Source organism: Nelumbo lutea, chromosome 4, assembly GCF_056320005.1.
Source record: "Nelumbo lutea isolate HS-2025 chromosome 4, American lotus-T2T, whole genome shotgun sequence".
Lineage (NCBI taxonomy): Eukaryota > Viridiplantae > Streptophyta > Magnoliopsida > Proteales > Nelumbonaceae > Nelumbo > Nelumbo lutea.
Genome location: NC_142687.1, coordinates 83,329,646 through 83,344,696, shown reverse-complemented (window position 1 = coordinate 83,344,696; position 15,051 = coordinate 83,329,646). Strand labels below are relative to the sequence as shown.

At 34.1% G+C, this 15,051-nt stretch overlaps 1 protein-coding gene across 2 annotated transcripts; it reads right to left on the bottom strand.

Moving 5' to 3' along the window:
* Nucleotides 1-3,785: 3,785 nt before the first annotated feature.
* LOC148861393 (protein DEHYDRATION-INDUCED 19 homolog 3-like) lies at nucleotides 3,786-14,754 on the bottom strand. Of its 2 annotated transcripts, none has more exons than XM_088984456.1 (5): nucleotides 14,313-14,754; nucleotides 14,049-14,191; nucleotides 13,111-13,188; nucleotides 12,148-12,410; nucleotides 3,786-4,130 (listed from the first exon to the last, which is right to left on the bottom strand). In XM_088984456.1, the coding sequence occupies exons 1-5, from the start codon at nucleotides 14,383-14,385 to the stop codon at nucleotides 4,019-4,021; spliced, it is 669 nt and encodes a 222-aa protein (XP_088840582.1). In that variant the 5' UTR covers nucleotides 14,386-14,754; the 3' UTR covers nucleotides 3,786-4,018. The 2 variants fall into 2 exon arrangements, with proteins under 2 accessions (XP_088840582.1, XP_088840583.1); XM_088984457.1 differs by having other exon boundaries at nucleotides 3,786-4,127.
* Nucleotides 14,755-15,051: the final 297 nt, after the last annotated feature.

Sequence of the window (15,051 nt, the reverse complement as noted above, 5' to 3'; positions counted from 1 at the left end):
GTTTTACATCGATAATTGATGTAAAAACTACATTGATTTTATCAACATAAAACTTTACTCTTCCACCCATAACTATTTTCCAAAAAACAAGTCACTTTCTGATTTACACTGATTCCAAACGCAGTGTAAGTATACATTCAATTTGACTTTCCTGCATTGCTTTATTTCGATTTGTAGTGTATTACTTTGTCTTGGTAAGTTTCTTTTTTTGGTCATATTGATACATGCAATAATTGGGTTTAAGCTTAGTTCGGGATCCTTTGAACTCTGCCTATTTGAAGATCGTTTATTTAGTATCCCCTGTTTCTGTGTATTCAGTAGGCATCAGTATTGAAGATAATTTCCTGAGTAATTAAATCTGGTTCCTGTTTTGGTTTGAGCCTACAATCAGATCACAGACAAATCCCAGATACTAATGCCTTTGCTTTGATAATTTTAACCTTCCCTAGAAAGTAATGGATAATTTTAACCTTCACATAATGCCATTTGCATCTCTAAACATTCCCACTATTACTGATGATCCTGGGTTATGAAAAGAGTTCCCATCAAAGTTCAATTTGGTCTTATTGTTATCCCTCAAAATAGAAGAACAATTTTACACCTCATACTAGATGTTGCCTATTTAACCCCTGTTACAATCTAATGTTGATGGTGATTCCCGGGTTCAAAGATTTAGTACCGTTAGTCATCTCTGGATGGTCAAATAGGGAAAATTCATAGAGTTTTCATAAATTTCGCTTAGGAATTTAAAAACTGAGAAAATTGGGATAAGAGAAAAGAAACATAGAATTTATTTATGGAACTTCGATAAATGTTAAAAGTGGTATAATTACACAATTAATTCCTAATACAGAATAACAGACCACTAGTCGACTATGTACAACAAATGATGTTAAAGATTTTAAACATACCCGGTATTCTATCATGAAGAGTTAATAACTTAATATCTTCAAAAGCCAACACCTAATATAACCCTTATAACTTTATTCCTTTCATTGAAGGTTCTCTAACATCATCTCTTTCTTGACCTCTATGGCAACAATATTAGATAAAAACGTTAATTATTAGTAATTATATTTCTGCATAATTATTATAAAGAGTTAATTATAAGATCCTTGATGTACATGGGCTCACGTAATTTTTATCTTATAGAATTGCAATACTAAATATTTCTCCAAAAACAGAAAAGCAAATAAATAAATAAAGCTAATTATTTGATTAAAGTTTAAACGAAAAGTACTGTCTTCAAAAACATAGTTAGAGTTGCCTAGAATAATAAAAAAAAAGCCAAAAACCTGTTCCTTAACTTTATTCAAAAAGTCGTATGAGAATTCTCTTTACATCTTTCTCTTTTGATAACGGACATAATTTTGCTGATATCAAGGCCTTGTTCATTTTTCGGTAAGTTATTTACCCGGGTAAATGCAATTACCTGAGTGAGCTTTTCCTGAGAAACAATTACCCGGGTAAGTGCATTTACCCATGTTCTTTTATTTCTCAGGTAAATACGGTAATGACCATTCTAGTATTTCTGGTCAGTTTTGGTTCAATAATTTCCCAACCTGGCCAAGTTGGAACAATTTCGCTTTGGCCATTTGTAAATCAACTAGAACCAAATGACTTGGCCATAAATTATATATATATATAATATTTTTAATACAAAAAAGTGAAAATTTTCTCATATTTCTTAGTCTAAAATATTTTATATCCTAAATTTAGTTTTTAATTTTTATTTTTTAATAATGCCATTGTAATTTTTTAAGTTTAAACCTTTTGAACAAATCAACCAAATAAAAAAAAACGACCCAAAGTGCTACAACCCAACTTGTCCAGTTTTCACTATTGGTCAGTTAGCTTCGAGTGACCAATTACCCAACCTGACCAAGTTGATTTGGTTGGCCAAACAGCCTATGACCAAACAAAACCAACGCATGAACACTCCTAATTTCAACTAAATTAATACTTTAATATGTCTCTAATAAATAATAATAGTTTAATCTCCAATAATTATTGAAATTTATTGCAAAAATACACAATTCTAGAAAATATATTAATAATGAAGATACAATAAAAATAAAATAAATACTAAAAGTATATCAAATTAGTCAATAAATAGTATAATCTCAAATAACAGTTTAATCTCTAATAAATATTAATCAATAAATTATAACAAAAATACACCGAGTACAATAAATTAAACTTAAAAATTTAAACAACAATAGTTTAATCTCCAATAATTATTGAAAAAAATCTGTTAAATAAAAAACAAAATAGATTTATACTTAATTATTGAAAATATATTTATCACAAAAAATAATGAATAATTAATTAAATACAATAAATATTAATTTGAGTATATATTAATATATAATAAATATAAACTATGATTTTAAAATTATTATTAATGAATATTATTTTTTTGAAATTTATTTTCTAAAATTGTTATTTAATATAAGTAAACTTATTTATTTACAATATTATTTATTGAATTTAATAATCCATAAAATTATAACATAATTTCGTTATTAATTTTTTAAAAATATTAAATTATTATTAATTTGAATATTATGTTATAATTATTTTTCTAGTTTGAAGAAAATTTTTAAATTTATTACATATTTCATTATTTTAACTATTTAAAATGCAATTATGTAATATTTCGTTAGTTAAAATATTTAGTTATTTAAATATTTAAATAATATATATAAAATATTTAATTTTTTTGTTATTTGAATTTCATTTCTATTAAAGTTATTACATAATATTAAATATTTTGTTATATAATCATTTAGCTATTTTTAATATTTTGTTATTTAAGATATTTAGTTCTGAAAATATTTAAATAATATTTTATTTTTTACTACTAAAATTTTATTATTTGAATTACGTTTAAGTTGAATAATACGAAAAACCCTAATTTATATTGTTAGTACATAATTTCATGATGTATTTTGTAAAAATATAAAATTATTAATAATATGAATATTATTAATTCGATTATAATTATTTTTGTGTTTTTAATAAATATTTTAAAGTTATTATAGAATTTTTAGAATATTTAAATAATTTTTCAATTTTTCAATTCAAACCTTCTTTAGATAGATATGGATAAAAGTGGGGAGAGAATAAGTATTACTAATTAAAGACAATTTAGGAGAGGGAGATAACGGGGAAGGTAGTTCAGGACAAATTTTAGGAAATGATATTATTTTAGTTATTGGGAACGTGTGCGTGTGTAGGAGAGAGATTTTAAATATTTTTATGGGTTAGGATAGCATCTCATTGGTTGTTCAAAAAATGATATGAAATTTAAAAAAAATCAAAGAATAAAAAAAAAAGAGAAAATTTGTATACTGTTGTGTTTGTGTGTGTAATATATATAGATTATTTAGGTTATTGAGAATGTGTATGAGAGAGAGAGATTTTAAAAATTTTTTTATGGGGAAGGAGAGTATCTCATTGATTGTTTAAAAAATGATATAGAATAAAAAATAAAAAATAAAAATTCTGAACTGTTGTGTTTTAGTATATATAGATAATCTTTTCATACATATCACGTTGATTAATATTTAGCCAAAAACCTAAACTTGGGGAAATTTCACCGACATCTAAAACAAAACTACTATATTTGACAATAGCATGATGTCAGAAAACAGTGAAGAAGCAAGAAGGGTTGAATCTTGAACACCTGAAGGCTAAAAGTCCTGTACTGGTGAACCAGTGGGTGTCTATTGGAGCACGGTGGATGGAACCAAGACCGTAAATGTGAGAACCAAAAGGTCAAATTAAGCTAATAAGAAATTAATCATCATCATATATGAACTTTAGAAAGCATAAAGTTTATCGTGTCTGAAATGGACTGACCTACACTCTTCCACTTGTAAAGTAAAATTACATCCCATTCTGATGCCCTCTCTTATCCTTATCCCTGTTTTAAAAATATTGGCACATCCATTGAATACAAACTTGTCAACGGCCTTGCGACAACGATTTGGCTCTTGTGCAGCAAAGACATCTTTCACAAATTATCACCAAAAACCGTGGACAGCAACAGCCCCTGTACAAACTCGCATCTCCGAGACTTCTCCTCCTGGTCCTTATCCGATAAAGGAGGTGATGGTTGAGCACTTCTGTCAGCAAACATTAGTGTCAGATTCAAGTGGAGCATAAAGAATACCCCCGAGTCTCTGATAAGTGATAACGCATTCCACTATAACAGTCATATCGTAGCAAAATCAATTTCAATCGATGGCTCAAAAAATTTACATGCCCCTCAACACGCACGCACACAACAACTACAACAAAGGAAAAAGAGAGTACAAAAATAAAGAACATGAAAAAGAGTTCATATGCAGGCAACACAGGATCGGATGGGATAAACTATTCACCGAATCCGGATCTGTAGTCTAACAACTTTAGACTACATTGTACACCCAAAAAGAGGCCACCACCTGTTCTCTACACAAGTGGTGGTTTCCTCATGATATAACTAAGGGATACCACAAAACATCCACTAGGGTTAACTTTCTCTTCCCCCTCTCAATAAGTTTAGGGTTTTAAGAGCAAGAGAAAGGATCCAACTAATGGTGGTTGTGGAACTAGTTCAGTGCTTTATGCACAATAAGGCTGTTGTATAGACCCGAGATTCTCCATTACAAGTATTGTAGATAGGGCTGTTAATCAAACCGATGAAACCAACCAGCCCGACCCAATCCGACCCAAGTTGGTCGGTTTTCTAATTATTTTGGCCAATTATGGTTTAATTTTTACGCTAACCCAAGAGGTGGGGTTGTTTTGGTTTTATCATTTATAAGCCGACCAAAACCAAACTGACCTGACCATAGATACATTAATATTTTATACTTTACATTTATATTTTTTAATATGGAAAAGTGAGAAAATTCCCATATTTCCTAGTTTAAAATATCTATATCTTTAATTTTTTATTAAATTTACTTTTTAATAATACAATTACAACTCTTTAAGTTTAAATCTAACTTCTAAATTTAATTTTTGAACTTTCAATTTTTTAACCGACCGACCAAACAAAAAACCAACCCGAACCAATACAACCCAAGCTGACTGGTTTTCATCATTGGTCAGTTTCGAGTGACTAACTTTCCAACCCGACCAGGTCGGTTCAGTTGGCCAAATAGCCTGGAATCGAACTGAACCGAACCAACCCATGAACACACCTAACTGTATAGTCCTCATCGAGATCAATCGTTGCCTGATCAAACATTTGAACCAGAGATTCTCGATTACAAGTTCTTAGGTCTGTTAGAAACCTCTCACTTCTCGGCATTAATTGGTTGCTGTTTACTGGTTTTTGAAGAAGAGATCTAGATTTTTTTTATATCTTTTATTTCATTCACCGATCAGATACAGGCTTATGATTTTTACTTTTTGGGAAGTTGTTTTTGCTTTGGATACACAGTCGATCTAGTCTGTGCACGGTTTTATGGCATGGAAGATGGGACAAAGTCCTTTGCTGACTTTTGAATCTTCTAACTTGGAATTATTGGGTAATAGGTTTCATGAATGAATGAACTCCAAAACTTCACCCTTTTCTCAATTGGAAATAGTATGCTTACTCTCTCCTGCTTTGGGTCTGTTAGTGGAGAAGTCAGCCAGTGTTTGGGGAAGGAGACTTAGGTCTGTTAGGAAGAAGAGGAGAAAAGGGAGGGTGAGATAACCGTAAGGATAGCACATTGGGTGAAAACCTTAAAGTTGTTTGCTGACTTTAAGGTAAAGACTTCTTCAGTTCGTGGGGAACAATTGCTGACTCTTCATCTAGAAGACACTTGGAACATGAGGTTTGGTCTAATCCAGATGCTGGGCGGAAGAAATTAAGCTTTGATGGCAGTTGTTTGGACAATTCTGGCCTTTCTGGTATTGGTGGGGTAATAAGGAAAGAGGATGGAAATATTTTAGCCATGTACTCAGGTCCTGTTCAGCATGGTGATGTGGTGAGATCAGAACTGATGGAAGCAGTGTATGGAGTAGAAAAGGCTAAAGAATTGGGGATTGACAGGTTGATTATTGAAGGGGATTCAAAAATTGTTGAGTTGGCTGAAAAAGGGGAGGAGGAGTAATATGGAAGCCAAGGAATGAGTTCAGGCAATTCAAGCAGATATCTAAAGATATGTTGGTCCAAATAAGGTGGATTAGGAGATCTGCAAACAGCTTGGCTGATGGTTTAGCTAAACATGGAATTCAGAGAAAACCTATGTTGTGGGCTGTTTTTTAAATAGTGGGATAGTTTCTTTTGGGCTTCTTGCTATAGCCCACCACTTCTTGTCGTAATTGCCTTTTAATCTAATGAATTAAATTTTGTGTTGCTAATAAAAAGAAGGGGGGAAGATGAGAGAGGTTATGATGTTTAAAAAAACTGTAAGTCACACAATGGTTTATGGTGTTTGTTAGTCATTACACGAAAGGAGGCCACCACTCATGTAGATAACAGGTGGTGGCCTCATATTGGGCCTACAGCACGGTCTACCACTGTTAGACTACAGAAGATCCGGACTCCTATTCAACATTTACATTATTTATTTGGTGGAATACCTGACATTATCTTATCAGACAACCCCCCTCATAATTCTTTCTATTCCAGCCTAAAGCAACTTCCTTCAAAAATATCTCCAAATCACCTAACATTGTTTGAGTTTAATTGCAGTTTTCCCAGATCACAAAACCAAACCTCCAAGACGTCCTTACAGCTGAACTGAGCCTTAAATCCTCATATCATTTCTATACTTCTGTTTCCTAGGATATTACAAAATACTCTCCAAGTTTTTGTTTCTTTCTGCATGCTCCAAAATGTCTTCACCTCTTTTCTCCCTTCCTCTTTTTAACCCCTAAAAATAGTTATGAATCCATAGAAACAAAACTAATGCAGTTTTAAAAATATAACAGAACACCAAATGCATAATACACCAAGCAACTAGATTTCACCAAGTACCCAAACAACCCTAAGTTACCTAATACTGATAATAAGTAAAAGATTATAATCCCTTGTATTATCTCTTGGAATCCACCACCATGATAGATGAATAACTCAAAACTCATTTCCAAGCTGTACTTGAAGAAAGGAGAGGCTAAAGCTGATGGAATTATGTATTCCTCAAGGGCAGTTCATTGTGTGGTACATGAAAAGACTTGGAAAGAGTGCAGTGGCTGATTTCTTTGATGATTTCTGCATAGTTTATGAGCTAGGGATTTCCAACTTGATAATATGAAGTGATTCAGCAACCACCATTCCCATGGTATTCATTATGTTGATTGACAGTAAAATGTGGGACTCTTGCAGTAGACATATACGAAGGCACACACTCACAGACTATAGAGTTGAAACTTTCTTGCTAGGGGTTCATAGGATTTCATTTGGATAGAATTCCTCCATCAGAAATAAGGCCACTCAGCTACTCCTTTTTGGAGAAACCATAGGAAGAGCCTTGCATAGAGATAAATGGCCAGTACTCAAGATGTCAATGGATCAGGCTCAGTCCAGTTTTAACTCAACCCAAACCCGAGCCCAAGGCACCCCAACCCGAACTGGTATATTATGCATTTGGAGTATCACCCCTAGGAACCCACCACCTTAGTCCGAGGTCAGCCCTTTCTTTGAAAAACTAATGATGTTGTACCATCAAGTATCAATTAGACAGGATGACTAGCTTATCAAAAAACCAGACAGGTTAACTAAAGTGATCACTCATCTTCGTATGAACTGTATCGGGTACAAGTTAAGCACCCAAGAAATAGCTATAGGAAGGCCTAAAGTTACATGGATTGAGGTGGTGAGGATCTAAAAACTTGCAATTTAATAATGAATATGGCCCTTGATTCAATCAACTGCCAAAATAGAATTTGCAAAGCTGTATATGGCTGGGAAAAGGCTCTGTTGAGCTTGAGTACATATCAACATTTGAATTGCTTTTCAGGCACCTTATGAGGCATGCAACTTCAACAATTAAAATTCTCAAAGCTTGTCAGTGAATGGTAATTATCAAAATTTCAAATGGAATTGGGACAGCAGACTACCTACTAAGAAACTGGTAAATTATCAATTCTTAGTTTCAGCTATAAACAAGAATTGTCAAGATTTAAGCTATAAACCAACAAACTTGGAGATAAGTCTTAAGGCATCATGGGGCATAAGCCTCAAAAAATCATCATTATAAATTTTATAAGGAAGATGGCTGGTATTTTTTTTTTTCTAATCAGCAAGATGACTGGTATTATTTCATTTGAATATGTATTTTAGAGGCAAATAAAGACAGTTAGTGTGGGCTAACTAGGGATCAGATGTACTGGGCCCATTTGTAAATTTGCTATATTTCTTTGTTAAAGAGTGAGGCTGCACCTCAGATGTGTCCAAATGACAAGTCTATAGATCTGTTTTATCTAAGAAAAGGGGCTAGCCATGCGGATGAGAGTATCTATTTGAGATGAAATAATCATGGAACCAACTTTCAATCTTGTTTTAATTTTGAGAAGATTTATATCTGACGAATACATATGAAAATTTTAATCAATACCAAGAACTGTCTCAGGGACATGGTATGCAAAAGGAAGAAGCTTCGTTCAGTCCAAAAACATTGTGGATAGACTGACTGTTTAAACCTAATTGGAACAGTGATTATGTAATTGTATTTTTATAATTTATGTAATTATATTTTATTAAGAATGTATATTCCATTGTTTTTTGTCACTCTTAAATCTTAATATAGTTTGATGATATTTGGAGGAATTGGATAGTTGTGGCTAGTAACCGTACCAGGAAGAACAGGATACCAGCTGTGTGGGTGCCTCCTTCCAAAGGTTAGATAAAGTTGAATTTTGATGATAGCAGCCAAGGCAACCCAAGTCCTTCAGGGATAGGAGGGGTGCTGATAGATAAAGACAGCAACATTTTAGCCTTGTTCTCAGGCCCCATGAGTATAGGAGATTCTAATAGAGCTGAGTTTCTAGCAGCTGTACAAGGTATTGAGATTGCAGATCAGTTAGAGTTCAGAGTCTGATTATTGAAGGAGATTCCAAAGTTGTTGTGGAATGGCTGACAAATCCAGGTTCAGTTATTTGGTGCTACAGGGATCTTCTGAGGAAAGTTAATTGGTTTTCAAGGAACATGACTGTTACCTTACAGTGGGTGGGTAGAACAGCTAATACCATAGCGGATGGGTCAGCTAAGCAAGTGGCCTCAAGGGAACAATTGTTTTGGGCAACTCTGACTTTTTTGTTTTTTAGTCTGATGTAATAATGTTTTGTTGTTTAGGAGAGGTACCAGCTCGTGCCTCTCCATGGGTAGCCTGTATTGACTTATCATCTTGATCATTCTTAATAAAATCTTATTCATTTATCAAAAAAAAAAAAGAAAATAAAAACAGAGAGCATAGAAGGAGAGGGAGCATATTTTGAAGTAATCAGAGAAAAGGGAGGAGATTCAGAGAATGGGGAAGGAAGAAGATAGCACCAAAACTATATAATAGAACTAGAAGATTAAGAACAAAGCCAGTATAGGAAGAGGTTTCGGTTTTTTTCAGTTGAGGAGGTGGAGAATGTAGGGACTCTGATGACGAGAAAGCGATTATGGATAAGATTCATGCAATTGAAGGGACAAATGATATGGAGAAGATGATGGAGATAGAAATGAAAGTAAAGCTTGAGGGCTTCATATTCTTGGAGGGGAGGTTTTTTGCTAGGAAAATGTTTAAAGACTTGGAAGAACAATTTATCAAAAAAAAAAAAAAAAAGATTTGGAAGAACAATATTCAATGTGTTTGCAGAATAAAGGGAATTCTAATTTGGGTTCTGAAGAGAATGTTGTTAATTCAAGGTCAGATTTAGATCAAAAAAAGCTAAGTCCATTTAAAGGAGATGGGATTGGGTGTTGAAGAGTTCGGATCTGCTCCTCACAGTGACCTCACAGCATGTTTCAGCCATGCATCTGGAATATCTCCCCATAATTAAAAAATTACAAGTTCCAGATGCACAGCCAAAACGTGCAGTGAGGTCGGCGTGAGGCACACTCTGTGAGGAGCAGATCTGATCTCGTTGAAGAGAAAGAGAGGTAGTGCTGGATCAGTTCTTGAGAGATGTGGTCCTAGAGTTGGAAAGAATCAATGATGATCAAAAGGCATTGAAGGATCTGATGAAGAAGAAGCCAAATGCTGGAGAGTCTATTAAATTATGTAATTTGTTGTAGAGTTTTTCATGTCATGTTTTGATTAGAGACGAATGGATGTTATTTGGTGTATGTTTCCTTTGTTTTGTGGCTGGTTTGTTTTGGTTCTTTATTCAAGGGGGTTGGGGCAGTTTGATAAAGAAAGATAGGGATGAGGATTCTGTGTGGGAATGTCTGCTGCTGTTTAGGGCTATTAGCTGGACTAAAGCTATGACCTTTTTTCACTTTTCTCCTTTGATGGCATATGAAGAAATTGGGAATTAGTTGCTAAAGCTTCTCCGGTCAAGGACAAACCTGTTATAACCTGGAAGCCTCCGGAAGGAAACTTCACAAAGATAAACTTTGATGGAAGCAGCCTTGGTAATCATGGGCCCTCTAGGATTAGGGGAGTAGTCAGGAATGCAGAGGGCCACATAGTGGCTTTATTCTCCAGTCCAATTGAAGTGGGAGATGTGGTTAGTGCAGAGGTCCAAGCTGTTTTACAGGGGGCTCAAATCACTAAAGAGATGAACCTCAGAAATCTGGTCATAGAAGGAGACTCCAAAATGGTAATAGGGTGGCTGAAAGAACCGGAGACAGCAGAAAATGGGCTGGCAGACCTACTAGTAAACAAGGGGTGAATAGGGGTCAATTATTCTGGTCTACACTGGAATTTATATTGTTTTTGAGGCTGCATCTCATAGCTCTTGGGAAAACTAAATGTTGTATCAGTTGTAAACCCATCTTAAAAACTTTAATGAAATGCTTTATCATTCATCAGAAAAAGGGGGTTGGGGCAGTTTTTTGGATGTGAAGTTTGTTTCTTTCTTCTCTTGGGTGACTGTTGGTCACCTTCCTTTGGGAAAACTTTTCTTTTTATTATCAAAACTCATTAAAGATGGGAAAAATGCAAGACAGTTGAGTAACAGCACCAAATGCCTAATCGGTACTCTTAGATCCCTAAGATATCCCCCCTTTAACTAAGCTTTACAATCTCTCTTTTACTCCATTAAAATTTCCTTCCACATTTATTTATTTCATACTCCCCCTATAATCTCTCTCAAATATCAGTGAGCATATCTTCTAAGTTTCTACTCTCTTTCCATGCCCCACAGGCCCACATCTCTCTCTCTCTCTCTCAATATTTTATCTAAGCAAGATTTTTCCTACTAAGTTTCATATCTAAAAATCAATATTTTTATGCTTCTTTCCTTCAAGGTTCCAGTAGAAAAAGCAAGGGATCATTTCTTTTTATAAGAAACATTTGCCTCTTCCTAATTGGGGTGAAAGGTGAGGGCGTATGCCTGTTAACATTTAGACTTGGGCCTCTTATTCTTAAAAATATTAAGATGCCATTATAAATAGTTTTGGCTTACACCTGTCATTGCCTTACCAATTAGCCTTTTAAAACCATGGTCATAGCAGATATCTGGGCAAATAACAAAAGAAATTAAATTTTTTTATCCATGTTATATAGTAAACTTTTCATGTCCAATCCATGTACTTCTCTCTGAGTGCAAAATAAAAAATACACCAATCCAGCCCTCCAAACAAACACATACAAAGAAAAGAAAACAATATTTAACTATTTTGTCAAGGGAAATGATCAGGCTGGCAGTGAAACTCAAGTTGTTAACTACTTGTTGTGAATCTATGCTTTAAACTTTTAGTGTATTAATTTGCAGTGAATATTGCCAGGAAAATCAAGTAGTGTATTGATCATATCTTGCACGAGTCCCAACTCCCAAGGATTACTAAATAAGAATAATCAAGCAAACAGAAAACATCATGAATCTCATGTACAAGATGAAATCATCAATGTAATAACTAGATTATTAGATATTAGATAAAAATTATAAAGCAGCTAAGCAGCATTTAAAATATCAACTATTAGTAATGCAGTTCAACTCCAAGTTGTGAGGTTCCAAGAAGAAACATGACAAAATCAAATTAGCAATAAAGCAAGAAAACCGCAATACCTTTCTGATACACTCTCATATGAAATTTTACTGACTGAACTTGTCTCAGCAGAAGAATGAGATGGAACAATTGTCGGTTCATCAATCATGGGCATATTGTAGATAAATGAAGACAGTAAAGGATCAGGTGCAGTACTGGAGGAAGAAACTACATAGGAAGAGCCCCCAAGAAGTGATTGTAAATTTCCTTCACGCAGTTCCTTCCTCAATAAAGAAAATGTTGAATGAGATCCACCTTTGCGGAATTTCCTCCTACGTTGCATGTAACTTCCAGTTAAGGAATACTGAGTGTGCGTCATCTCAACATTATAGTTATATGATAAGAATGGTGAAATCTTAGAATTGTGGAATACAGATGAAATGGAGGAACATGAATTCACAAATAAGTTATATATGACTTATTAAACATGTGAGAGAGAGGGAGTATCCTGAGAGCAGGATGAAAAAAGAGTTAAAATTTGGGAAAAAAATGTTGAAGCTAGTGATTTGAATGAAAACAAAAAAAAAAAAAGCACAGTGACCTAGAAGTTCCAAACTTCCACACTGGTTTTCTCCTGGAACAATTAGGGGAAACAAAAAGGGAAAAGAAAGAAAAGGAAAAAACTGAAAAAAATGAGGAATTTTAACCAGCAGGAGCCATTGCTTGGTACCACAGTAAAAACCTCGGGCTAACAGGCACGAAAATGAAGGTTTCAACTGAAAGAAACCACTTTGGGTAGGGAAAAATGCCAAGGATTCCCAGACCCCAGATAGTCTGGATGATCTTTGGTTAAAGGCCCTTTTGTTCTTATAATTTAAGTAAAAAGAATCAATGATTAGGATTTAGCTTATGAAGACAATCATTTCTAAAGGCAAATAACTAGAATGTGCATGATTTGTAGCTTCCAGTGTTCCAAACAAATAACAAGAAATAAAACGCATTCCAAAACTACTGTCGAGTGTCAACTTGAGTTAAAAGGATATCTTGAAGAAATTGCCATGTTGCATGGTAATGTGTCCAACCATGTCCATCCCCACCCTCATTGCACATACTGGGCATACCTGCAAATACAAACAAATAACTAGTGAGGTACTTCAGAAAAAAAAAAAAAAAAAAAAGCAATTTCCAAATAAATCCCCAACGAATGGAGAATTTAATTCCAAATCAAACTGAATAATTTTATAAACCAACAGCATCTACCTATGAACTGTAATATATCAACCAACTTGTAATGGATGTACCTATAAATTAATCCTAGCTAAACCCAGTTTCCCATTTTCATTAAACTTGATCAATGTTGATTTAGTTCTAGATTCAACAGCAAATCCGTTCCAAATGTTAGCCAAATACGTTCACCGTTCTCATCCTCATTCAAGACAAGCTAAAGTAATCTTGAGCTTCAGTGCATTGATGTCTATAAAGAGTTCTTAGTTCAAATTTCTTTTTCCCCTCCTTACTCGGTTACTCCTTTAACAGCAAAAAGGTGCACTCTGTTATACCAGCAAGCAGTAAAGAAGAAATATGCAGTTCGGAATTCTTTTCTAAAACCGTGATGTGACTACAAAATGACCAAAAACAATCGCGGAACTATTGGGCCTTCCAATGAAAGGAAGGATAAAATTCCCAAGCTAATTCATAACCCAAAGAGTACTCAGAAAAAACGTCACTAAAAGAACCACAGAACTAAAAGGGGCATCCAATCGAAGGAAGAAGACGTTTCTCTAGCTAATTCTATGACCCAGAAAGTACTCAGATTAAAAAAAAAAACACTGCTAGCTTTATACAAAAAAAAAGCCCCAAATCAAAAAGCAAACTAATTACTGAAAAACAAAGTTAAAGGGAAAAGAAAAAGAAAAAGAGTAAGACGACATTTAGAGAATAGGTCTAAAAAAAGTTAAAATGAACTGAAGGAAGTAAATACCCCATTTTTAGCCTCAAGAGAATGCTCGTCGTCGATGTGGCAGCACAGTCCAACAATATCGAAATCCTCTGAACAAAACGGACACAGAAATTCCGCCCTTGTATCATCCTCGCCATCAATTTCTTCAAACCCGAGGTAAAGATCTGATCAATGTAATTCCAATTCAAATAAAACAAAATATATGATCAGAACCTACTCCATGCACCAGTACGAAACCCTGGAGAGATCATCTTCTTTAAGAGAAAATACAATTTTTACACTTGCCTGCGCGCGATTGAAGAGCTGATTGGTAGCGTTTTGAGGAAGTAGAAAGACGACCACTCCATAAATCATCCATGGATTTTATTATAGAAATTTAAAGATTTCTACAAACCCTAATTCTGAACTCTTTTTTATCACTGAGAAGGGAGTACAGAAGCTTTGTTAAGTCCCAAAATCTCTAACCGGTTAATAGGGTAAGCAGAAGAAACCCTAGAAAATATAGATGAAAAAAAAGGAGAGAAAACTAGAAAAGGAATGGAAGGAGAAAGCTTATTAGTTTTCTAACTTTTGGCACTTTTTATTCTCCTTGAATGAAAAGGAGCAAGAAAGAACACAGAAATCGCTGTGAAAGAAAGCTCCACCGACCTTTGTCCTTTTACAGGCTCTCTCTTTTTTATCAACGAGATGAGACGGTAAATGACCAAGGTCTCCCGCGGAATATCAGAAACGCCCCTAACTACCAGACTGCAACGCATATGACTTTAAATTACTAAAATTTCCTTGATGTTGATTATAATTACGGTTGAGCCATTGCCTTGGTTTCTGTGAATCTGCTCTACCGACCGCATTAGGCGCCCTTGTTTGTTTTTTAAGTTGTTAAGTTGTTAAACTTGTTATTTTATATTTTCTGTATATATATATAAACTCGCAATTATATATGACGAAGAAAACTGAATAATAAAATATAAGTTCATTAAATGATACTGATCGTTGGATTGTAATCTATTTATGCAGCGTGAAA

Excerpts from the sequence above, each read along its gene's own strand:
- LOC148861393 (XM_088984456.1), bottom strand. The coding sequence starts at position 14,385 with ATGGATGATTTATGGAGTGGTCGTCTTTCTACTTCCTCAAAACGCTAC. Across the intron at positions 14,192-14,312 it reads AGCTCTTCAATCGCGCGCAG|ATCTTTACCTCGGGTTTGAA; the intron begins GCAAGTGTAAAA and ends TACATTGATCAG. Across the intron at positions 4,131-12,147 it reads TATGAGAGTGTATCAGAAAG|AAGTGCTCAACCATCACCTC; the intron begins GTATTGCGGTTT and ends GTTTGCTGACAG.